The sequence below is a fragment of the Hakea prostrata genome, chromosome 1 (genome assembly GCF_041222555.1).
Source record: "Hakea prostrata isolate BN-2017 chromosome 1, UWA_Hpros_2, whole genome shotgun sequence".
NCBI classification, from domain to species: Eukaryota; Viridiplantae; Streptophyta; class Magnoliopsida; order Proteales; family Proteaceae; genus Hakea; species Hakea prostrata.
Window position 1 is genome coordinate 13,541,554 of NC_142600.1, and position 25,879 is coordinate 13,567,432.

Genomic DNA, 25,879 nt, shown 5'->3' on the forward strand with positions numbered 1-25,879 from the left:
ACTTCTCAACCCTCCCTTCTTGGCAACATCATCATCTGTTATAGAGCAATTCTCATTCAACTATACGAGTATCAAAGCATTAAATTTAGCATAATACACCGTACCTATGCAGTTAATGATATGCACTTATCAAAGGATAAGCTCGTAGGTCAAAATCCCTCTCTATATATCACTTCCAACCGATTTGTCGAGAGTTTAGAGCAAATATGTCACTTCCAGTGTTTGACGTGTTCGACACGTCACATCTAGGATCAGTTTTCACATAAATCTAGCATGGGCCATTCCAAGTGCACCAATAGCAATCTTTCGTCTTAATTCCTTCGAGGAGGATTGTGGGGGGGTCGTATCGGCCATCCGACGGTTAGCATCAATCACCTCTTGATAGTTTATTCTTGTATAAAAACAATCACTCATACCTTCATCCAGTAAGAAGAGGCTAAGCAAAGTTAACTCTACATTACCTTCTAAACTTACCCAAAAAACATTTTATCTCACTCATCTCTATGAAGAATTGTGTTATCTAAAATTTTACTTTGCCATTAGAGGGGGCTTTCCATTTGCAAAGGCTACCCGCTCTCACGTGTTTTCTTTGTGAATAGATCTTCGGTTTGACACACTCCTTCGCTGAACATGTGCAGGCAAATTTTGGATCAATAAGAATGAAGAATTCATCATTATAATTCACAATAAATTGTTACAACAGGGTGAAGATCAAGTTTCTTGCCTATAGCGCCTATCCAACTATCTAGCTCAGTTCCAAAATTGAGAGCTTGACACCATGATTTGAAATATTCCATGATACAATATAATATTAAACTATATGTATTCATATTGGATGCACTGCATACGGTACATTTCAACATGTATTGAATGTACCAAAATATGTTATGTATTGAATTAATACCAAAATATATTTGACATAAACGATATAATAGCATTCGAATTGAGATGATACATCTCTTTAAATCACTGAACCTATATGATACTCACCAATACTTTAAAAACGTTGCTTTACACTCCATGTATAACAGTCATTGTCTTTTTCTTAGCAACAGTCCTAACCTATGAGAAATAAATCTATTGAAATCTCATTTTCTTCCTTCTACAAGGAGACTGGCTTCATAACTGATCTGATTTGGTTCTAAGAAAGTTTCAAAACCCTTAAGAAAATAACTTTCTCGAGAAACCAATTTCACTTTTTTTCCCCTCTTCTCTAACCCATCTACTCTCTTAAGGTTCTTCGTATACCACTTTTCCAAACAAGAAGGACAGTAGCTTAAAGTCATTAGCTGTTATTTCCAACAAGATAAGAGTGGTAACCAAGTCAGGAAAATGATCATTTATAAGAAAGTACAATTTAATCTTTCAGAAAGATTGAAATCCTTTATGAACCCTGGGCAGCATGCACAACTCAACTTAGGATGCACCAGCCTAGCACGATCCAAATTTATCAAGGGAAACAAAGAGATACATAGATAATCTACTTGAACACATCTGATTAGCTGGGTTCAAATGAGTAGTAAACATCACAATGGATTAACTTACTTTATTGTCCCATTTGTACAGAGTAATAGCTAATACCCTTTTTCTCAGTGTCTCATCAGAAGCTCTTCTTTTACAGATTAAACATGCTAGATGCTATATTGGCTACCAAAGATCCAAGAAAAGTAAACAGTCCCCTGATAGAAAAAAGAGAAAGAAGAGGGGGAGAAGGGTGTGTTTGATGGGATGAAGAAGCGTACCGACATGAGCATCTTAATAAGCGATACAATAATGTTTACAGTTAAAATCACACCCGAATATGTTTTACACAAGATTTTCTCTTATACATCTGAAACAGTTAAGTAATCCACTCTGGGTGTTTGAGGGAATATATTTGTCAAGAGTCTACAAACCCAAAAACACTCAAAATTCGCTCACCCTTACCCATAGCTCCAGAATGCAACTTCATGCTGCCAATATGCCACAGAAGACATAAGCTTGATCACTGAAGGTCGTCTCCCCTGCCTCAGTATTGTCTGCCTCATCACCGTGTTGGCCTGCCCCAACACTGTCTATGCAAGGATAAGAGCGCACGGAATTTGCCCCTAAGTGTTTATCCTCTCACTAGCGCTTCATATATCTGCAATCTCAGAGACAAAAGTCAGAACCCCACCTTCAATAGAAGGGTCAAAGTAGAAAATTCAATAAGCACAAGCCATATGGTTTCCCAGGTTTACCTCCAAATTGTTCACTGCAAAATTTTCTTGAACCAAAATCATTCATATCCCTTGCCAATTGAAATTTTGAGTTTAAAGCCTGTAATTCTATTGTATTCAAAGACCAAAACTGAAAACTATTACTAAATAGGTTTCAAACTTTCACACGTGAACCTTAAAACTGTCCCTGAATAGGTTTCAAACATTAACATGTTAACCTTCAGTCCTTCACTATCCACTTCCATCAGAAGTTTTCTCTAAAGGTCCTAATTTGAATGCACATGAAATTTATTTTCATAGTTCGAACCCTCTCTGATATTGAAGAAAAGGCAGGAAGACATGAACTCCCTCCTCCATATATTTACTTTCCCTCCTCCATATATTTACTTTTCCTTGGATCACCTCCCTCCATCTGATGACTGAGAAAAGCAAGCTAAGTCAGATAAAAGTTCATTGGTTTAGCTTGCACAGAATCAGCTAAGGAAAAGTAGAAAAGTAGACACCCTAGGAAACAAAGAGGCAGTTAAAAATCATGGCAATTATTTCTTAAACCAAAATTTTTAGGGATGTTACTAACAAACAACAACCAAAGTGCTCAAGAAGATTTCAATCAAAAAATCGAGTAAGCTAAAAAACATTGAAGACAACAACCTTTGAAACGAATAAGTCAAACAAAGAGCTCAATAGGGTTAGTACAACCATTCACCAACAAAAAAATTAGTGCTAGTAATTTCCACAAAATCATTTCAGGAAAAACAAAAACACCACCAACAACAACAACAATAAGCCTTGTCTCAACTAAATGGGGTCGGCTACATGGATTCTTGCCCTCCAATCAGTTTTGTTCAAGGCCATGCTAGATACAACGCCTAAGCTATACATATCATTTCTCACCACTTCTCCTAAGGTTATCTTAGGTCTACCCCTAATTCTTCTAGTTCCTTCAATATAGATTATCTCACTTCTCTGTACAAGGGCATTTATAGGTCTCCGTTGAACGTGGCCATGCCGCCTCAAACGACTTTCTCGAAGCTTATCACTTATGGGAGCAACTCCCAAACTAACTCTAATATGATCATTTCTTATCTTATCCATCCTAGTTTTGCCACTCATCCATCTTAGCATCCTCATTTCTGTTACACTGAGTTTATCTATATGATTCTTTTTAACAGCCCAACACTCTGCACCATACATCATAGCTGGTCGAACAACGAACCTATAAATTTTCCTTTAAGCTTTAATGGAATACGCCGATCACATGAGACCCCGGATGCACCTCTCCACTTCATCCACCCTATTTTAATTCTTTGGGAAACCTCATCCTCTAAATCACCTCTTTTACTTATGATTGAACCTAGGTACCTAAAACAATCACTCTGAGGAAAAACAAAAACACTAAAGAGAGAAAATCCCACCTTTTTACTCTAGGTGCAATGATGGCCCACAAATTCTTGAAAAGGGAACACATCTGGTAGGACTATGACGTTTGGTGAATAATAGAATTCATTATAATGAACAAATGCCTTGGAAGATTCGGTCTAGATTGGCAGATGTAGGCATTTTCCGGCTTTGTTACCAGATAAAGAGTAGGTTTGATTTAGACAGCAGGAGAAGACAGCAAACTAGTAATACTTCATGTACTGAATAACTTGTAAGCCGCTACTATTCATACTAATGGTTATGATTCCAAAGCTGCATAGCATGCTTCTATGGGACAATAAAAGGAAACAATGCTACCATAGGTCATGATGAATATACATGCAAGAATACTATTCTATATGAACCATTAAAAAACAACTGTTTGTCAATTTCCAGACTTTCAAATTCTATGTTAATGCCAATGATGTACAAGTTAAATCTTATAGGATACTCAATGACTCTGTACCCTATATATTCCACTCACAATATGGTTTCAGACTGAGAAGATTATCAAGAGATCACTAAAAAAAAATTGCTCCAATTTGACCTATAATTCGAACTCATATATGCTGTCATGATCCTTGAGGCCCGCTGGCTCTACAACTTGTTTTCAGATGACAGTAATATAAACTCCACAACAGATGAAAACCTAATTTTTGTGTTTGATTGCTATATTAGGACCCACAGCTGGGAAAACGCCCTTTCATCATGGCTGACAGAACAAGTTTCTATCATAATCTATGCTGCAAGGCTTCCTGATCAATTTCCTTTACAGAAACTCTAAATTATATAAATAAACAAATTCTATTGAACAAAGTACATGAATGATTATAGAAGACATCTCAAGTCAGTTAAAGTTGCAGCATATCAATAAAAGCATCTTTCGCAATACCAGAGAGGAACTTCTGCAAATCTTTTTGCTCGGGTATTCAGTAGAAAAAATGGTTTACAGATCCCAACTCAGGTACTCAAGCTGCATCCACTCCAAAACTTTAACCTACGATTAATGAAGTGATAATCAACTTTGAAAAACTGCAGCTGTGTTGCTGATTCTCAATGTTCTTTTTGGCAGAGAAGTATGTGCATCATTTGGTTTTTCTTCTATTATGTTCTGTTCTGTATTTTCTTTTTGTTTCATGAGGGACATGATAACCATGATAGCCAACCCCATTTGGTTGGGAGAAGCATAGAGATGGCATGGAACAACAATAATAAGCTTCACCACAATCAAACACGCATAGAAGAGTATGCCAGAGCTTGCTGAAATTGTACAAAACTTCTTTCGACAAGTGTAACTGATCCCACCAACAAAACTCATACAGTACTATCAAAACAATAATTAATAATATTCCAGAAACTCAAGATGACATATAAACCTGCATTATATCGACTAATCAATGACCATCAAAAGAAATATTGACAGAAGGTTGGCCAATAGCACCAATACCTCAGTTTGTCAACAAATGGGCGTTAATGCGGTTTCACTTCCTTAGGCATTAGATACATTTAGAAAGATCCCTTGGCAGACAGGCAGAAAGATTAAGGTTATACAAAAGCTTGAGAAACATGAGTAAGCTAATAGGCAAGATAATAGATGTCATACCTACTACACGACCTGCTACTTGCATTAACATTCCATCTCCCAAGTCAAGATGCTAAATGATCAAGTTGAAGCTTTATTAGCAACTAGATGTGGAGCACAAATTGCTGCAAACATTAGTGAGGTAAGTTTACTCCTTACAAAGTTAAAGTCCTTATCATACAAAGCACAGCACACTCTTTTCGACCACACTAAAAATTTGGGAATACAATTGTATGCATGAAAACATCCTTCTAAAAGCTTCAGCCATTAAAACACATCTTCCAATTACAATCTTACAACTAGCAACACCCAGCACTAACTTGGCTAGTACAGGATCTTTTAGGAAAAGTTGAATCCAATTATCCCCTCCCCAGGGGGTCTTTAGGAGAATTACAATTTCTTTTGTCCCATTTTGAGGGAGCAGTGGGAACGTATTGCTACAACAATTACAGAAAAAGTCGAGCTTGCAACCAAATGAACTCATTCCAGAGAACCCAAAAGTTTTAAAGTGGATATAATTCAATTGTACATGACCACAGGAGGAACCTTGAACTTCCCAGGAAGAAACGGTATTACCTGCAGTCTGTTAACCAAGTCATGGTAAAAGGCATACTCTGCTTCGTAATCATGTAAATGAAGTTCAGCCTTCTGATTGCTATGATAATGGTGTGCCGATTTAGCTGACTTTCCAAACCCAAAGATACTAACTCTGTCACAGGTTCCCAATGCTAGCATGATAGCTTGCATACCAGAAGAATAATGGAACTGGCTAGCATCATGGACACGTGGCCATCCATCCAGAGACTTCCCCGTCTGCTCTACAAACCGTTTTGCAGAGTAATACTTGACAATCCGAGCACACAATATATCGAAGCGAGCATCTGTCACTAGCAAAGGAGCCTTGTGAGAAGAATTGCAGATTGTGTAATCGATCAAATGCACAGGTTGGCAAATGTACATAACCATCGGCACCTTTTCCCCATATGGATGGCAGAAGCAGCCTTCTCTGCGTGCACATCGATGCAGGATATGACTGTTTACAAAGGAGATGTTGGTTTTGGATCCAACGTTGCGTTGAAACCCCTCAGTCCTGGCATTGTTCAGACGGATCACAATATCGTGACTGTCAATCTGTTCTCCATGCTCAGACTGAAGTAGAATCCCACTGTTACCAACAACTGCACAAGAAGCATACCGGCCATTGGAAGCGGGCAGTCCATAGTGCCGATCAATAGGAAGTTTGACAAGGTCGATCAAATCTAACATGACATCTGGCTGGAACCGTTTGTTTCGTGACCAGCTGCGAAGAGACTTTCTAAATTCCAACCAAACTCTGTAGTACTTGGGAGAGCGGATCTGGAATGATTGTCTGCCTGTAGAGGATCTCGTCCGAATGTTACGAAAATTGGAGTGCTGCCAAGATGGGAGAGAACGGTACCGCCCTGAACTGCCAATGTTTCCTTCGAGCAAATTCTCGACCTCTTTCTTATCGTTTGCCTCGTTAACATCAATTGCTGCAAATTGAAGCAGCGTTGAATTCACTACCTCCACTGATGGTTCCAGCGAGACATTATTATCCACCTGAGGATAACTGAAGCTCCTGCGGAAAACAGTTCTGGAGCACAAGGTGGAGACAATAACGATAATAAGCAGTAAACTGAACAGTGGGCGAAGAGACCTTTTCATCTTAGTAGTAGTGAAATGTCGGCAGACACCTTGAAGTTCGCCGCTATATTTGGCGAGAAAAAGCGAAAGATCTAAAGCAAACATCTAGGAAAAGAAACCTTCTCATCTTCAGCAGATAATCTCACCGGAACCGTAAGAGAAACTTCAAAAAACCAAAATAAACCAGCCGAAGCTCCCCAAACTACATAACAGACACCAAGGAGCAAATCTACGACATACCGACTCAAAGATGAATCACAGATCTTAAAGTGGAAACCTCGCCAGGAGAAGAGATCCCTGGAAACGAAGCCTCTTCATAACCATAACTCCAAACCAGAAGAAACGAAACAAAAAGAAAAACAAGTAAGCAAACTGCCCTGGCTACTTCCAGGAAATTCACAGGTACATAAAGAATCAAACTGTAAAGAAATTCAAAAATAAGAGAATCTCAGAAAACGAGGGAAAGAGATAACCAGATAGGTTAAGTAGAGAAGCGAGTCAGAAACCGAATCAACTTACAACAGATTCGGAACCGCCGCCATTGGAGCATAGTCCGAGCTTCAGAACCAAAAATGGCGAAATCCCTAAAAACCCGCCGAGAAAACAAAGCTTCTATTAATGGAGCGTCAACTGAGACCCAATAAAGCCAAAACGAGTCGACGGGCAAACGCTGATAAAATAATAAAATAAAGGATAAAACCCAAAAATATCGCTATCGATTTTATGTTTTTTTGGTAGAACTGTAGAAGAAATCGATGTCACGGTGGTCCGTGGTCCACCACTGTTTGCCGTTGGAATGGCAGCTGTTCTTGACTACTTCGAAAGTAGACGGTTTCTGATTATGTTTACAGGAATTTTATCCAGTCATTTTTTTCTTGTGCTTGTGTGTGACACGTATTTAAAAGTCATATAAAAAATTTATAATTAAATTAAACAAATTTATTTTATAAACTTAATTTTAATTTTATCACATACAATTTTTTTTATTTTGTTATTTTTAAATTTTTTGTATCTTAAATACATTCGGATTAGTTTGCGTGCATCTTGCTTAAGATCCGTACTTCTCGGTGTAGGAGTCATGGATTCGATCATTGTAGACAACAAAGCTCCTCCAATACATATTAGTTTGTTCTTCTTCTATTCTTTTCCAATTCTCTCACCCTAGCTCTTATCCTTTTATCTTTTCCACCATTCTTGTTTTACAGACAAGCTGTTCATAAGGGGTTTATTTAAGTAAGGTATTTTTCTTTTTTTTCTAAAGTTTATAAAAAACAGAGAATATAGAGCTTTTTTTAAGCCCAATGAGGTAAAACCGTAAAAGTCACCTGATATGTCCAAACAGATTTGTTAAGGCTTGTTTGGTTATCTAAAACCAAAGATTTAAACCTATTTAATTGTAAAACATCCATGGATTCATGAAATCCATAGATTTCAATTTTTTTCCCTAAAAAATGTGTATTAAACTATTCTTGGATATTGGGTGAAATTCTTGAATTTCATCGTAAGTATAAAGTGGATAAAATTTACAAATTCGTGCAGAATAATTTAACGGAACTCTACAAATTTCGATAGATTTAAAGCTAACCAAACAGTTAAGTTTTTTTACCATGAATCCATAGATTTAAATTTTCATTTTATTTCAAATTTCTTGATTCATGTAACCAAACAAACCCTTAGTTAATTTATCACCTAATGAACCAAACAAAATGAGCTTTTAGAACTTCATTGAAAAGAGTATATTTTTCCACCTATTTTTTGCCAATCTCATTTAATTCCAACAAACAAGTGAAACAAGGCCTTCATTCTATACTCTACGTCCTTTTGGAGGGACTTTCTAATAAGTACCCAATAAGTTTTAGAATCCAATCAGTTGTAGTATTCCATTTCAAGGTTAATTAATTGCTTAACTTCCAGTGATTAGGTGGTAATCTTTAACATGATCACATGTTACTAATTATTCCTTTTCCAGTGATTAGGTGGCAATCTTTAACATGATCACATGTTTGGGCATTCGCGACACTCATCCAAATAGGAATTTTCCTCCACTGCTCTGAACTTAGGCTTGGCCCATGCCTTTACATTTTTAAAATCGTATTGAAATCTCTTAATTCAATATGTAGATCCAAAAATCATTCTTATTCTAAAGAGCCTTCATTTCATTCACAAATTTACAAGTCCAATGACAATATTCATAAAAGCACCACACACAACAAGGCCAATGGTAGTCCCTCATGGGGAATGGAGCTCGCAAAGTTTCTCTACAAAGCAAGCAAAAGGTCAAGTTTACAAGGACACATGAGCTTTATGCCTAAAATTATTTCGAAGGAGTCCAAATTGCATTAGGATTCATTATCTAGTGGCATCGATTATTTTGAGAGATGTACACTGTTGATTTTGTCCCAGATTAAGGTTATAATATAAATATGTAACTCTTCTCTCTCTAGAATTGATTTTAGACAATTGAGATTAGTGGATTATTGGGAGCCATGGTTCTCCCCCGCCCGTAGAGGTTTCCTACTTAAAAATCTTGCGTCTTAGTGTTCATTTTTTCATATTCTATTTCATTATATGATTGTTCATAAGATTCTATCCTAACAATTGAAAAAATTGATTTGTTTAGACCTTAATCCCCAAGGGAAGATCCAAGATCCAAATCCATATAAGTTTTAATTTGAATCGAACAACAGTTTGATAATTATCTCAAAACCGTTAATCAACCAGAACCAAGAGCACACCTAACTAACTAAAAATGCAGTTTTTTCACTTTTTCTAATGTTCTATGTTTGGGCTTGATGCTTTCAGCTCAAAACCGTTAAACCCAAACCAAAATCGCCGTAGATGGAACTGCTGATCTGAACAGTTTGGCATAAGGGGTGTGATGAGACATTCATACAATCCTGACTAGCTTACATTTCTACCTAAAAGAAAGAAAAATAGTTTCTTCTGTGGGAAGTGTTCCTACAACAACAATTACGAAGAATTGTCGGATCAATGAACCCCTTGCAGAAAGATACCCAAAGCATTTTCTATGTGGAGAATGTAATATTAGCTGTATAAGAACACAGGAGGAACCTTGAACTTGGTGGGAAGGAATGGTATTACCTGTGGGTTCACAATCAAATCATGGTAAAACGCGTATTCTGCTTGGTAATCATGCAGATGAAGTTCGCTCATCTGATTGGTATGGTAGTGGTGCTTCGCGTGTTCTGATTTACCGAACCCAAATGTGCTAACTCTATCACAAATTCCTAATGCTACCATGATAGCTTGCATACCAGAAGAGTAATGGAACTGTTCAGCATCATGAACGGCTGCCCACTTATACAGAGACTTCCCTGTCTCCTCCACAAAACCTCTCGCAGAGTAATATTTCACTATTCGAGCACACAAGACATCCAACCTGGGATCTGTAATCAGCAAAGGAGCCTTATGAGAAGAATTGCACACAATGTAGTCGACGAAATGCATAGCTTGGCAAATGTACATAACGATAGGGACCTGTTCCCCATATGGATGACAGAAACAGCCTTTTCTGACTGAACATCGATGAAGGATGTTACTGTTCACAAAGGAGATGTTGGTTTTAGATCCAACGTTGCGTTGAAACCCCTCTATCCTGGCATTGTTCAAACGGATCACAACATCATGGCTGTCGATCAGTTTTCCATACTCATTCTTAAGCAAAATTCCACTGTTCCCTACCACAGCACAAGAAGGATACCTGGCGCCGTTTGAATCTGGCAATCCATAGTGTTGATCAATAGGACGTTTCACGAGATCGATCAAATCGAACATGATTTCTGGTTGGAACCGTTTGCTCTGTGACCAATCGCGGAGGGATTTTTGGAACTGCAACCAAATTCTGAAGGACTCGAAAGATATCTGCTGCAACGATAATCTAACAGGAGGAGAGGATTTCGCTTGAAGGTTAAGGTAATTGGTACGCTGCCAAGATGAGAAAAAAGGGTAACGCTCCAAGAAGCCAAAGTTCCCTTCCAGCAACCGTTCGATAACTTTCTTATCGTTTGCTTCGTTAAAATCAGTTGCTGCAAATTGAAGCAGCGTTGAAGTGGATGGTTTCGGTGAAATGTAATTATCCAGCTGAAGATAACTGAAACTCCGGCGAACCACAGTACTAGAGCTCAGAGTGAACACAAGCACAATAGGAAGTAGTAATCCCACGAGCGTGCGGATCCGGAAAAGCCTTCTCAGCTTAGTAGTAGTAGAAGCAGCGATAGTGGGGATCATATCTGCAGAAATTCACTTCAGAATCACCGAATCGAAGATTTCCAAGTTACATGAGGAGATCATTTGAAGCGATGCGTTTCACAAGAATCTTGGAAAACTTAAAAAGCTACAAATGGAGAAATCCCTTAAAATTGAGAGATTCACTATGGAGGTCTTATTTAACCAGGTAGATTCAAAAGGACTCATCGTCGTCTAGCTGAAAGGTAGATAGAATTAAGATAAACTTGAATACATCAAAATCAATCTCAAGTTGGTTTGTTACTTTTTGGGCATTAGCTGGAGTATCAGTTAATGGCTGCCTCGGAAGAGTACAATTTCTTGATGTTATTGCTAAACTACGCTATGTGGTATGGTGTCTTACTGGAGACGCGCACACGTTATTTGCGTGCCTAATAAACCGTTAAAAAGGATTATTTCTTTGCCAGTTTTGTTTGTTTAACTAACAGGTATTTTTGTGAGTCCAAATCCTCTCGAGTCAGCTGCTCTTCCACTCAGACACTCATGTTGTTAGGGTTTGTTTGATTTCATGAGTCCGGAGATTTCAAATATCTAGATATTTCAAATCCATGGAGTTATAATTTATAAAATTAGATGTTTGGTTGTGGAATGAAATATGTGGATTCATCCTAAAAATCTATTTGATCGACGTTATTTTTGTGAATGTGCAAATGTATAGTTTTTTTGAAATCTTTGGATTTCACCACTTACCCATAAATCTATTGATTTACGTTTTTAGTGTAAAAATGTGAATCTCTAGATTTCATGAATTTATAAATTTTTACAACCAAACAGATATAATTCTCAGATTCATGAATCCAGAGATTTCAAATCTCTGGATTCATGTAACCAAACAGGCTCAATTCTTTTGGTATGTCCTTTCATCCATATGGTCATACATGGGTTATAATGGGAAGCGGTGCTGCTCCCAAATAGTGGTCAAGATGCAATTTGGAGCCCAAAATGCATCATGACCCCAAATTATTCGGAGCAGCGCCGCTCTCAAACAGTTTGCATCACACTTACATGCGTGAATGGATAGACCAGATGGAGAGGATTCAAATTAATTACAATCTCTTTGTCTTTCTTCTATCAATGTCATGGTGGGTGAACAAAAAAAATTCCCCGATGAACACTAGTAACGTCAACTTTTTTTTTTTTTTTTTACAATTAATATTGTCAGCTAGTACAAAATAGGAGTTAGGATCTTCTTTGTGCGAGAGAATAGAGGACTATGTTACCCAAATCGGGATCATCTCCCGGTCGGGGGAGCACAAAGTGCTACCCGACGGCTTCCCAACCATAAAAATACAGTGGGGCCCACAGGTGAAGATTTGATATATTTTTTTAATTTTTTCCAAAAAGTTTTTCACCGTGGCAAGACTTCAAAAGAAACTAAATACATTACTTATATAATAAATTACATGTGTCTCTTTCAAGATACTTACCCATAAAAAACTGGACCAATAACTACCTCCCTAAGATCTAAAATAATCATAAGTAGTCACCTTCCCTAGATATCTCTAATTTTCATTTTGCTGGATCTGGATGTCCATCTATATTAAACAAGCAAACAGCGACATAAAACAAATAATTAATAAATTTCTATTTCACCAAAAAAAACAAAATCAAACATATAATTTCAAATTTTTATTATATTGAAGTTTCTAATTAGTATAGATTAATTGTCAATCACCACACACATCCAAACTGCTAATCATATTTTAATTACAAGAGGGCATAATCCAAACTACTGAAATTAGTCGATGGGAAATTCAATAACAAAAGTTGATCTATTAAGTAAATAAAAAGCATAAGGAACCATTATTTAGAATTTGTCAACTAGATTGGAGACTGGTGCACTATCACAAAGGAAAACATAAGCACTACAAGCATGCAATAGCACAAAATTTAATGTTGACTTGCAAAATTTATTGAATTGTTAATATACCACTTTTAGCTTGTATTAGTTTATATAAAAATATAATATTTATAGAAAACCCAATGACCTAATCTCTATTGTAACCATTATTACAAACAAATTCTAACTGATCATTCCCAGAGAATGCTTATCCTGCAAAAATTGTTTAAGAAGATTTCTTCTTGGAGCAATCTGTCCAAAAAAATTCTGTAATCTTTTAGTTTTCTACTTTTTGCATCCATATGGATGATATATGTAAAAGAATTTGAATTTAATTGTCCCTGAATGGTGGGAAAACTATCGTTACAACAAATTACAGAGAGGAAATGGATCGAGCTTTGCCCAATTAACTCATTCCAGAGAATTCAAGAGTTTCTTTTCAGGTGAAAACGATTTAGTTGTATATGGCCACAGGAGGAAACTTGAATTTGTCCGAAAAGAACGGAATTACCTGCGGATTGTTAACTAAATCATGGTAAAACGCGTATTCGGCTTTGTAATCATGCAGATGAAGCTCTCTCTTCTGATTTGAATGGTAATGGTGCTTAGCTTCTTCTGACTTACCAAACCCAAAGATGCTAACTCTATCACAAGTTCCCAAGGCCAGCATGATTGCTTGCATACCTGAAGAATAATGGAACTCTTTAGCATCATGAACAGTTGCCCATTCATCGATAGACTTCCCTGTTTCCTCCACAAATCCTTTTGCAGAGTAATACCTCACAATCCGAGCACACAAGGCATCGAATCTGGCATCTGTAATGAGCAAAGGAGCCTTATGAAAAGGATTGCACATCACGTAATCGATGAAATGCACAGCTTGGCAAACGTACATAACGATCGGAACTTTTTCCCCATATGGGTGGCAGAAACAGGCTTCGCTAGCTGAACATCGATGAAGGATATTACTGTTCACAAAGGAGATACTGGTTTTGGATCCAACTTTGGGTTGAAACCCCCGCGTCAGAGCATTGTTCAAACGGATCACAACATCGTGGCTGTCAATCAAGTCTCCATACTCGGTGTTGAGCAAAATCCCACTGTTACCCACGACTGCACAGGAAGGGTATCTGGTGCCGTATGAATCTGGCAGCCCATAGTGCCTATCAATAGGACCTTTGATGAGGTCGACCAAATCCAACATGATTTCTGGTTGGAACCCTTTGTTCTGCGACCAGCGGCTAAGGGATTTTTGGAATTCCGACCCAATTCTTTTGTACTTATGAGAGCGGATCTGGAATGACTTCCAATCATCAGAGAAGCTCTTTCGAATGTTATGGTAATTAATATACTGCGATGATGAGAAAAACCGGTTTCGACGCAATTCTGCAAATTTCCCTTTCAGCAACTCTTCGATTTCCTCCTTATCTTTTGCCTCGTTGATATCAATTGCTGCAAATCGAAGCAGCGTTGAATTCCATTCCCTTGCTGCTGCTGATGGTCCCGGGGAGCTTTGGTTGTACTTCTGAACATAAGTGCTTCTCACGCGGATCATCGTAGTTCTGGAGCTGAAAGTGAAGAGGATCACAATAGTAAGTGAAAACGTGAAGAACGCCCGAAAAGGCCTTCTCATGGTAGCAGTAGCAGTAGTCGAAGGAGTTTTGGAGATCATATTGACAGAGTCTCGTTTCCAAGAAGGAGCTCCAACGAATCAACGCACAAAAACTATTCAATCGAAGCTTCCCAAACTACATAACAGAGACCAACGAGCAAAACTGAGACATGAGTACTGATAAATCCACAAGGATATATATAAAACAGTGGATCGAAGCAGCAGCTCGATCATGGCTGCCTAGCTTGCATATGGGCACCCCAGTTTCTATCTAATAAAATAACTCCTCTTACGTTAAGTGCAGACGTCGATTGCGCTATTTATTATATGTCGATGTGCTGTCATCGATTGCGTAACTGGTTACCAGTGGAAGAATTGTTGGCAGGTATTGTTAGTTACTTCTGTAATTGTTTTAAGTTTTAACCAACTCTAGAACTTCAATTACAGATCTCCCCAAGATTGAAATAGACTAAGTATTAGGGATATATTTGGAAAATCAACTAATGACCTATCATCACTTCATCTTAAGCATATGCGGTTAAGATTGCTTCCAAGAGTTCCACAGGTGATCATACTTCCAAGAGTTCTACTACTGATAGAAGTTTCACAGCTAATCAAACATCAATTATTACATACAAGAATAATTCTAAAATTAATACTCACAAAGACATTAGGCAACCCAAATGAAAGTCTGATACTGATTGGTACAAATTTTTAATCAATATTTTATGTAATCTCAAACACTCCGAGTCCTAGTACCACAGCCACAAGACTCCTAGAACCCTACAGAGAAGGACTCCAAGAACACTAAGAAGAAGGACTCTGTTTCTATATAAAGCCATGTACTAAATCATTGTAAATTAATGTGAATATTATTTTTGTGCTCTCTCATACGCACAGTCAGTCTCTCTCTCCTCAATGTCTCTCTCTTCTTCTCTCTTCTTCTCTTCAACTATTATTATTTTCAATACTAAGAGGTGTGAAAGTTGTTTCTCTTGCATTACTTGTTAACTTCAACATTGGTTTTTTTTTTCCATGCCCATTTAAGTTGGGTCTAAACTCTTAATTAGAAATATTATAAAATCAAAAGTTCTGTTAAGTTTGACTTTAAAATTATCATTTTGCCCATGAAGTAAAGAGGTTGAAGGAAAATATACTCCCTCTTCACTTGATTCATGGTGCTTGGGTTAAAAGATTTTGATTTTGTGGTTGTTTATGCCAACCACGCCAATAAGAGCTAAGGCTTATAAAATGCTTTTAGATTGCGGCTACGGTAGATGCTTCATGACTCTGTCTCTATAACAAACTCTTCTAACTAAATAACTCACCTGTAACCATGCAACTAACCATCAGTTATGTCGTGCTAGCCAACGCCTCTCCCCTAAACCCCATTGATTTGACTGTTTGAGGGTCTTCAAATGCTAATAGCTTTGAAGTAGTATGTCTCTCGCAGAGAATTGGCAAGTCTTCACACTAATTGCATATATAATAAATAAAAGCGAAAAGAAATAATTCAGCTAATATAAAAATGACGATATATTTTTTCTAGTTATATATGAATTGCTTACTTGTATTCCATGTATGAGCTTCGAGCCTCCATCCTTGAGAACTACACCGATGGAGTTAGACCCAGCATCAAGGTTGTTCTCCACGAGCTCTTTTACAGTAGAATTGGGGCGTTGATTAATGAGGGCAGCGATCCTATTCAACCACTGACTCAGAGAGATAATGAATCTTCAGTGGTTCTTTTCGTTGAGGAGATCCTTCTTCTTCTTCTCCTTCCTCTTTGGTGATAATGGTAGAATCGTGATCCATGGTGATCATACTCGTTTCTCAACTTAGCTCTTAATTGTGTTCACAATTTCTACTCTGTCGACCTATTTCAAAAAGGCTAAAGCGGGCAAAGAGCCCATGAGAGGTGTTTGTGACTTCACCTGCATATGCAAAGGTTGGTTTGGCCACTAAAATGGCCTGGGTCACATTGGTGCTCCTCTGCAAGCTCTACGTCAAGGCAATACAAACACTCTACTTTAGCCTATCTAATTTTGAACCCAAGGAATTTGTTTTGTAAATTAAAAAAAAAAAAAAGTGATGTTTGACAAAATAGGCAAGGACATTTAAGTCATAAGACATTTCAAAATTTGAAAACTTAGCAACCAAGGTTAAGAAACCAACATTGGGTTTTTTTTTGTAATATTTCAAGTTCATAAAATTGGGCAAATTAAAATATTGGCCAATAATTTGGACCAACTTGAGCGGGCCAAATAAAAAAAATGTATATTATATAACTTTTTCCAAAAGAGCTACTATATAATTAAATAATATTTCATGAGAGACTTCATTCAGTTGATAAAATATTAATGCTCTATATCATGAGGTCAATTTTTTAAAACAAGGGGCAAAGCCACATTGTATATTTAAATTATATATAAGAACTACTCTTCGAATATATATATGAACCAGCCTAATGAAGAAAAATAAATTAAAAATTAAAAATAATATAACCATGGTAATCTTCTAAATAAATAAAAAATAATAATAGTAATGGATAAATAATTTGGTTTTGTTTAAAGGGGGAAAGTAATTTGGTAGACTGGTAGTTGGCTAGTTGCACAAAAATGGTCCACTCTACATAATTTTTTTTTTTTTGTCAACAAATAAAAGTCATATCATTAAGTAAAAGAGTGTAAACCAGAAAACCTGCACGCTCTACATAATTTACTTGTTTGAAAAGTATGAATATTTAAAGTATTTTTAGTACTTCGGAACACACGTGGATTTTCAATAATTATTACTTAATCTCTTTCATGAATCATGTAATGATTCATTGAATTTGAGAGCTGAATTAGTACATTAACCTCAAAAAATGGAAGCAGTTGTATTATTGAGATTCGAATCCATAACAGATATACTATAAAACTATTACCTATTAACAAAAAATATATATTTTGAGTTAAACAAATGTGAACACATACGGAGATTCTTATGAGGCTAGAGTTTGAATTTTAAACAGTTGAATAAAGTAATGATTTGTGTAATTAAAGGCATTTATCGTGGTTTAAAGAAATCAGGAATTTGTACCCAAAAACAGAAAATCAGGAATCATGGTGATTTACTGATTTGAAAGGAATTGTTCTTTTTCATTAATATAAATTAGAGTTTTTACCCCAAAAATATTTAAGAGTTTTAGGTTTTAATCACTTCAAATAAGTCAAAACTAACACTAAACCCCAAGGGGTGGTTTAGTTGGCAAAAGACTAACGCTTCCACATAAGAGGTTAGAGTTCCAATCCTCTTGGGGCCAGGGCGAAGCTCCGCTTATATTAATTATATAAAAACTCTCTGAGAATGTAATCGACATTGATGCCCTTATTCTGTTACTTGGCATTGTTCCCCGGCAAGCATTCACAATTCACTTGATAAGACTTTCGTCCATAACCACATCAAGAAATATGACATTGATGCATTCAGAGTTGTTCTCTTGGATGGGTGATTTCTAGTAGGCAAGGTATAGGAAGGAGATGGCTGGAGAGGGAATTCCTTCACCCCCGATGTGAAGGATATATAAATAAGAATGCTTTATTAGTAATTTTTTTTAAATTTTAGAGGATCTTAATCATTTAACATTGGAAGTTAATTGGGCTTGGTTGTGCAACACTAAGTTATGAAGATCATGTGTAGTTTTTACCACATAATGACTCAACCAAAGTTTTAACCCATTTTAGAGATCATATTGACAGACTCTCGTTTCAGAACCAGAAGAGGAGCTCCAACGAATTAATCAGTAAAAACTACTCAATCGAAGCTTCCCAAACTACACAAGAGAGACCATGCAACGAGCAAGAATGAGAAAAAGACTGGTAAATCCACAACCACAAGGATGGAATTGATTCTCAAAGAGGAAAGGCATATAAAACATCTTAATCGAAGTTGGGTGGAGCAGTTCGATATCATGGGCAGTTTCTGTATATTAAAATAACTCTTCTTAGTTACGTGCAGACGTGAATTGCTTTTCTATAATAAATATCTTATTCTAATATTGTGCCATCGTCAATTGCGTACTACAAATAGATGAATTCTTAGTCGGCATTGTTACTTGTTTTACTTCTACCCACAACTTCAATTACAAATCTCAATAAGATAATTGTGACACGCGTTTCGATTTTGCTAGCCCTGATGAACATCGGATCATGAAAACAATGATCCTTTAACCCCGAGGGATGGCTCAGTTGGCAAAGCCCAATGCTTCCACATAGGAGGTCAGAGTTTGAATCCCCGGGGGCCAGGGGCAAAGCCTCGCTTATATTAATTATATAAAAAGCGCCTGGAGGATGTAGTCGTGGTGCGCGCAAGCTGACTTGGATGAACCTAATTTCCAAAAAATAATAATCCTTTATTATAGAAAAAAATAAAAAGATTAAAATAAAAAATAAAAAGAATAACACACCATAGTGGTAATTTAAAAAAAAAAAAATTGGTAATTCAAGGAAAGTTTAGAAACAATATTAATGACACCTGTCAAAACTCATATCAAATGGACAATGTCCATTTCACCACATTAGACGGGAAGAAAACCAAGTAACTGTTTTGTGTTCAATAATGTTTTGAGATCAAATGAAAATCTTGAAAATCTTACAAAAGTCACCTCTAGAATTAGAGGATTCTCTTCAAGCTCATATGTTAGTTAGGTCAAATTAGTTTTTTCTTTGTTTTGTTTTATGTTGAGTTTTGTCATGGATTCACATCCTCTGTAATTTTTTTCTTTACAATTTCCTATAATTCCCTCATAGGATTGTGCCATGTGGCATTTAAGTAATCCAAAGATTATAGAGGATGTGGATCCGTCTTGTCATTTTTTTCTATCAAATAATAATAACAATTATTATTATTATTATAATAAATAATGTGATTTTTTAAGGAGTTTAATAGTTGGCTTGTTGCATAGGAATGACCCACTTGCCCTCCCAGACCGCACATAAGTTTTCTCTCTTTCTTCCACTTCTTCTTTTGCTGGTCGGGTAAAGAAATCAAATCTTTTTCATGAATCATAATATTATTTATTGAATTGAGTGGATTATCTTTCCGAACTCTGACAGCTGAACTCGATAGCTATTGACCACAAATTGCAGAGGGGCCCACAAGATTAAGGTGATAGTTTTTTTTTATGTTTTATTATTTTTTACTTGTGGGCCCCACATAGTTTGTGATTGTAAAACCGTCGGGAGAGTACAGGCATCAGAGGAGATGATCCACACTCTATTGAATCTAAGAATAATTAGAACCTTATCCATGAAAGTGGAATTAATTCTTATTTTTGAGATTCGAATCTACAATATATATTCTATAAAACTAGTACCTACCCCAAAAAAACAATTATTTTTAGTTAAACCTAAGATGTCATCAAATATCAAATCATTTTGTTTTTAGAAATTTCAGGGATGTTCCAAAGTAATTGGTGAAAAGCATGGACACTCTAAGATTATATTAAAATATCTCTTAAATTTGTACAATGATATGTTCCATTAAAAAATTATATTCAGTCATGATAAGATAATTTCATATTTTTCTAAATTACCTTTAATCTCTTATGATTTTATCATATTCAATGTTCGAAATGTCGACCCATGTAGCCGTGTCGCCCCAGCGACACGGCGACATGGGCGACATATCGCCGAAAGTCGACCGACTTTTAGTAGGGGTTCGATGAAAAATCAAACCCCTGTTTATAAGGGTATTTCAGGTCATTTTGACTTGAAATTTGACGTGTAACATAATTTGAGTGTTATTTTGACATAAAACATCACCTAACCTAAAGTTTATAATTGGCACATGTCCGGCTATATGCGGGCAAAACTGGAAGTTTGGAAAATTCATATAAACTAATGTAAATATGCAAAGAGAACACAAATACACTAACACAATTAGTAAAGAGATGTACTAAAGTTTACAATTCATTATACAATTATGTTGAGTATGATTCATGCTTCACATATTGTTGCCGACGGACACGGGGTACAGTTATATATGGCAAATTTAGCGATATATCGCCGACACTTCGGCGATATATCGACTTTTCGGCGATATATCGACTATGGTAAATGTCGTGTCGATATGGGGGGACGTGTCGCATCTAGCCGACATATGGTAAATGTCGTGTCGCTGGGGGGAGTCGTGTCGCCCCCCAGCGACAGGGCGATATATCGCTCTGTATCGACAATATATCACCGACACAATGAACCTTGATCATATTACACTCAAAAAAATAGAAGCTTTTTTTTAGTATAAATTATTTAGAATCCTAAATCTTATATTAATTTTTCAGCCTTGAATTCTTTATTCTTCTTTCATTCCTCATTATATATTATAAAAAATAGAATAATTATTTTCATCATTTCTTATAATTAACTAATGGTTATAAAGGAAAAGGGGACAAATGATAGGGGGCTTCATAGGCTAAGTGATGGCAAGTGGGAGGTAGATGTGGAATGACGGTGTTTCGAATCCAAAATCTCTTTAGGGTTTCAATAGCGGGTGGCTTTAAAGGCCCAAGAGATGGGAAGAGGGAGGTGGCTGAATCCAAGATCTCATTAGTCTTACAGTCTCCGCATAAGAGACTATCATTACTACACCATAAATATATCTAATGATCAAAATCATATTAGTATTAATTATGTAAAGAAAAATAAACATATTAGTATTATGAGAGAGACTCATTTATAGGGCTAGAGTCAACTCTAACCCATTGAACAAATTAGGGTCTGTTTGGTTACATGAGTTTGGAGATTTCAAATATCTAGAGATTTTAAATTTATAGATTTCAAATCTATGGAGTCATAATTCATAAAATTAACTGTTAGGTTAACCTGAATTGTGGAATGAAATATGTGGGTTCATCTATGATATTTGTGAATACGCAAATATTTATCGCTTTTACAGTAGGGGTGAAAGATTTCACCCCATAATCATAAATCTATAGATTCACATTTTAGTATAAAAGGATGAATTCTTAGATTTTACAACCAAATAGATATAAATCTCACATTTCATGAATCCAGAGATTTGAAATCCCTAGATTCATGTAACCAAACAGGCCCAAGAGAATTTTGTCTAATTAATTGCATTTGTTGTGATTAAAAGAAATTATGATTTTTTTTATATATATTAAAAAGAAAATTTTTTTATTAGTTACACGCTTTAATGTCTTAAATTACAGATTGTACACTCTCAAAATTACAAGTTATACACTTCTAACATTTATTCCAAGATTTTGTTATGTCATGAGTAAAATGACTCTATTACCTTCATTAGAGTCAAATGACATAACTACCCCTATTTAAACCTTCTCATACCCAATATTTAAGAAGAAGAAGACATCATCTTCTACCTATACTTTACTTAAACTGGCCTTTTGAATATTTTCTGCTACTTTCTTCAGGAGCATGAATCTAATTCCATTCAATCCATACAATATAGGTTTCTCTGCAGAGACACAACCAATTTCCGTCTCTGAGTTCCCCTCTATCAAACCTTCGAAAGACCCTAACATCACCATTGCTACTGCTGAAGACCCAAATAGAATTTTCCCCAAAACTTCAAAAGAAATCATAGGTTTCGATTGCCCAATCCTGGAAGAGGTGTTTACTTCAATTAGGATAAAACATGGCGGCGGAGAAGTGTTCTATCATTGGTCAATTGTACAATAACATCAGTAAGTCGAGAAATTTCGAGTAATCATCACAAACATAAACACTAATCTAGTCCTGTTGGTTGACAGGAAAAGCCCAACTAGCATGAAAACCGCAAAACTACCAAATGGAGACATCGGGCCCAACCCACCCGCAAACCGGGGACGAAAGGAAAAAGCCACACCACAACCTCCCCCCCACACGGGACCCCAGCCCACCCACCGCGACAAACGAAAACCGCCGCAACGCCACCGCAGCCCACGGAAGGGCGAGGAAGAGGGACCAGACGGAGGAAAAGGGAGCAACAAACCCGAGAGGGGTCGGGGAACCCAGGGGGAAAGGGAAGGCCAGCCCACCGAGGAGGACCACAGGACAAAGAAACCACCACGAAAAACAGCAGAAACACAACCAAGGGAACATAGCTTAATTTAGACAACAACAACAACAAGACGAACCCAAGACCAAAAAAAAAATATAATGACCACCAACGAACACACAGCAAAGCAACACACAAACAAAAAAAGGCACAGAGAGCAGTTGCACCCCCGGCAACAAAGACCCCAGAGAGAGAACCCCGCCCAGACGCCCCCCCGCACCGCGGGGGCGGATAGTAGGGGGCCACGGGCGAGGAGGCGGCGGCCGGGAGAAGTCGGGCACCCGGGGGGACCAAACGGGTCCGGCACGCCGCCCGGGTGGGCCCAAGCCCCAAAAAATTGTATAAAAATTAAGATCGTAAGACATTTAAGCCGCAGCCCAACATAATATTAATCTCATACAAATATCTTACAAATTTCAACAGGCCCAGCCCATTTTACTATAATCGGACTTGAATCAATAAATCAGATAAGCCCAGAACCAACAAAGAAGCATAGAAGGCTAGAAGCCTAGAAGCTATAGTGTTGGGCTAGGTCAGGAATCGGTCAGTTCAATTGGGCACCCAATGTGATCTACTTCTTCTCCAACTTCCCTTTCCATCTAAATTCATAGCAACCTCATAAGAAAATGAGGTGGACCCTACACTGGTCAACCTACTAGGCAGGGGTAAGGTGGTCACTTCACCTTGCCAGTGGGAGGTACTGAGGTTGGTTGAGTCTAATTCTTTTTTACCCGTTAGCATAGAGGCCTTTGCTCTCTTTCCATCTCTTCACCGCACATTAAGGCTGCGTTTGTTTGCTGTAATAAAAGTGGAGTGGGAAAATCTTGAAAAATTTGTAGATTTCTTATTTTTCCCTTAAATCCCAAAATTGTAAATTGTTTGGTTGCTTGGGGGGAAGTGAGAGACATGTCCACCCAACTTTCCCACCCCAAGCCATTTTAAACGCTCACAAATTTGGTCGGATTTTGTGGAAAAGTTTGGAAAAATAAAAAGTGATCACTTTTCCACAAAATATTTTCCTTTCATTTCCTTCTCCCTTATCCCACTATACATGGGGCCCACATTTTTTTCCCACCCCCCACCTTTGCAAACAAATGCAGCCTAATAAAAGACTTATAAGAGATCTACTACTCTACTAGAGGTCTCATAAGAAAACCTAAAGACGGTATCAACGATCACTCGAGATGATTATTTCAAGAGTTGGATTTGCTACCCAAGAGCTAGGGAGATAGCCTTCGACATAACACCAATGTATGGTTACCAAAAAAAAAAAACATAGAGCCAAAATACAGGGTGGGACCTCACATCTAAATTCATGAGTCCAATACCTCAAGGGGTTTTGGCTCCTTTCATTGAAGGAAGTCTCCAAATTAGTGCCTAATGAGATCTAAGAAGTTGCCTCATGTAATATGTTAATTTAAAGGCAGAGATAAATTCTGAAATGATTTTCACTATATTTTTTTTTGGAAGGGGATTAAATTTTCACTATTTAAAGTCTTTTTTATTTTTGAGGTGGGAAGGGGTTGGAGCTGGGGCTGGGGCAGGGAGGACTTGGGGCAGGGAGTGATGATCATCTCCTCTGACGGAGAACACCGAGTACTTCTCCGACGGCTTTATAACCACATATACTTAAAAGCCGCAGGAAAAAATAACTAAAATAATAAAAAGTAGGACACATTACCAATATTCTGTGATTCCCCCATTCGCTTTGTACTCCTCGTTAAGGATGAAGATCCATACTCGGCGGGAGGGAAACCATTATTTAAAATCAAAATAGTAAAAAATGATGTGTCAAGTCCACGCAGAGCAAAGGCTGTGGGTGTCACGATGGTGTTATGCTGAATTTATTCCTTTTCTTTTCGAAATAAATGAGAATATTTGACCATCCAAAGGACTTTCGTTTTGAATACTGGAAATTAATAAAAATTAGTACCTTCACTTTTAAAAAAATAGTTTCATAAGTATCATATTAAACGTGAGAGTTTTGTAAGTTTTTTAATACTTTTAATTAAAAAAATATGAGTAACGTTTAAATATTATTTTCTAGTTATAGAAAATGTAACTTTGGTCGCATTTTTCTTTTTAGTATTATTTTTCTACCTTGAAACTGTTTTTTTTTTGTTTCTTAAATATTTCATCACATTTGAAAATGTGTAAATGTATGCTATGTGGGGATGTATAGTTTCCATGTTCATACACAATGGATTAAGGGGAGATGAAATGAAAATCCCACCCCCAATAAAAATTTTAAAAAAATAAAATTCAACAATACTTGGTTTATTGATGAATTTTAATTTATGCAAGTGGCTATTGGATTGTTTTATTTGGATTAGCATGGGGTTTTTTAAATCAAGAATTAAATTCAAAGGGGTGGTTCAATTAGTGAAAAAAAAACAACTATTCTAAGTAGGAGATCAAAATTTCGGACCTTTTTGATGCCTTACTTATTATGTAATGTTCTCTTCTCCAATATATAAAATCGTTTGTTAGTTTGTTACTTCTAAAAAAACTAAGGTGCAATTAAAACCAAAAACTTTTTTTGACCAGTGTAGATAAATTTCTTTCCATGCAATGAATCAAATGCCTCATTCTATGAGCTTAAGAATTTAAATCTCATTAAAACCAAGCCGAAGCTCTAAATATATTGCATAGTTCTTCCCCTTTGTATAGGTCTAACTACTCATTTTAAAATAATTAAAACAAACAAAAAAAGAAAAGGAAAAAGAAAAGATTAATTAATATGCTTTGTAACGTATCAAAGACCAGTTTTTATGCAAAATTATTTTTTAATGTTTATGTGCCAAAAGACCATTATTTGCTTGGAAATAGGCACTTGTTATATCCGTTCTGAAAATATTTTCAAAATACTATTAGAATAAGTTGGTGTTTGATAAACTCGTTTTAAGGTTTCAATTTGAATCAATTTTATCACTTTTGTTTCTATTATTTGATAAAAACATATTTTTGTGATATTCTGCAAAAACATTATTTAGAACACTTTTTTGATTGGTCCGTTCTTAAATAACAAAATAACAAATCATTTTTACAAATGCCCCTAACACGCTCTTATGTTTCCAAAAAAACAGAAAAACATTAATAACATTTTTTAAGAACATTATCATTTGCGCCATTTGAAAAAGTACTTAGATAAACAAGCCAGTGACAAAATAGTGACTCAACACCTTGATGAGAACGTGGGAGAGTTCGTTTTCTCTCGTTTCTCTAACCATTGATTA

At 36.6% G+C, this 25,879-nt stretch overlaps 1 protein-coding gene and 2 pseudogenes across 7 annotated transcripts; all 3 read right to left on the reverse strand.

Annotated features, from left to right (window-relative positions):
- Positions 1-1,091: 1,091 nt before the first annotated feature.
- Positions 1,092-7,509, reverse strand: LOC149027640 (beta-1,6-galactosyltransferase GALT29A-like). Of its 6 annotated transcripts, none has more exons than XM_089164456.1 (3): positions 5,221-7,509; positions 5,065-5,135; positions 1,118-2,617 (listed from the first exon to the last, which is right to left on the reverse strand). In XM_089164456.1, exon 1 carries the CDS (start codon positions 6,967-6,969, stop codon positions 5,719-5,721), a length of 1,251 nt encoding a protein of 416 aa, XP_089020582.1. In that variant the 5' UTR covers positions 6,970-7,509; the 3' UTR covers positions 1,118-2,617; positions 5,065-5,135; positions 5,221-5,718. The 6 variants fall into 6 exon arrangements, with proteins under 6 accessions (XP_089020569.1, XP_089020575.1, XP_089020582.1 ...); XM_089164471.1 differs by having other exon boundaries at positions 1,164-2,122; XM_089164443.1 differs by having other exon boundaries at positions 1,092-5,135.
- A 1,778-nt stretch (positions 7,510-9,287) lies between these two features.
- Positions 9,288-13,569, reverse strand: LOC149027641 (beta-1,6-galactosyltransferase GALT29A pseudogene; annotated as a pseudogene). Its single transcript, XR_016174844.1, has 2 exons — positions 13,482-13,569; positions 9,288-11,114 (listed from the first exon to the last, which is right to left on the reverse strand). The product of XR_016174844.1 is annotated as a beta-1,6-galactosyltransferase GALT29A pseudogene (transcript).
- LOC149027642 (beta-1,6-galactosyltransferase GALT29A pseudogene) lies at positions 13,330-14,798 on the reverse strand (annotated as a pseudogene).
- Positions 14,799-25,879: the final 11,081 nt, after the last annotated feature.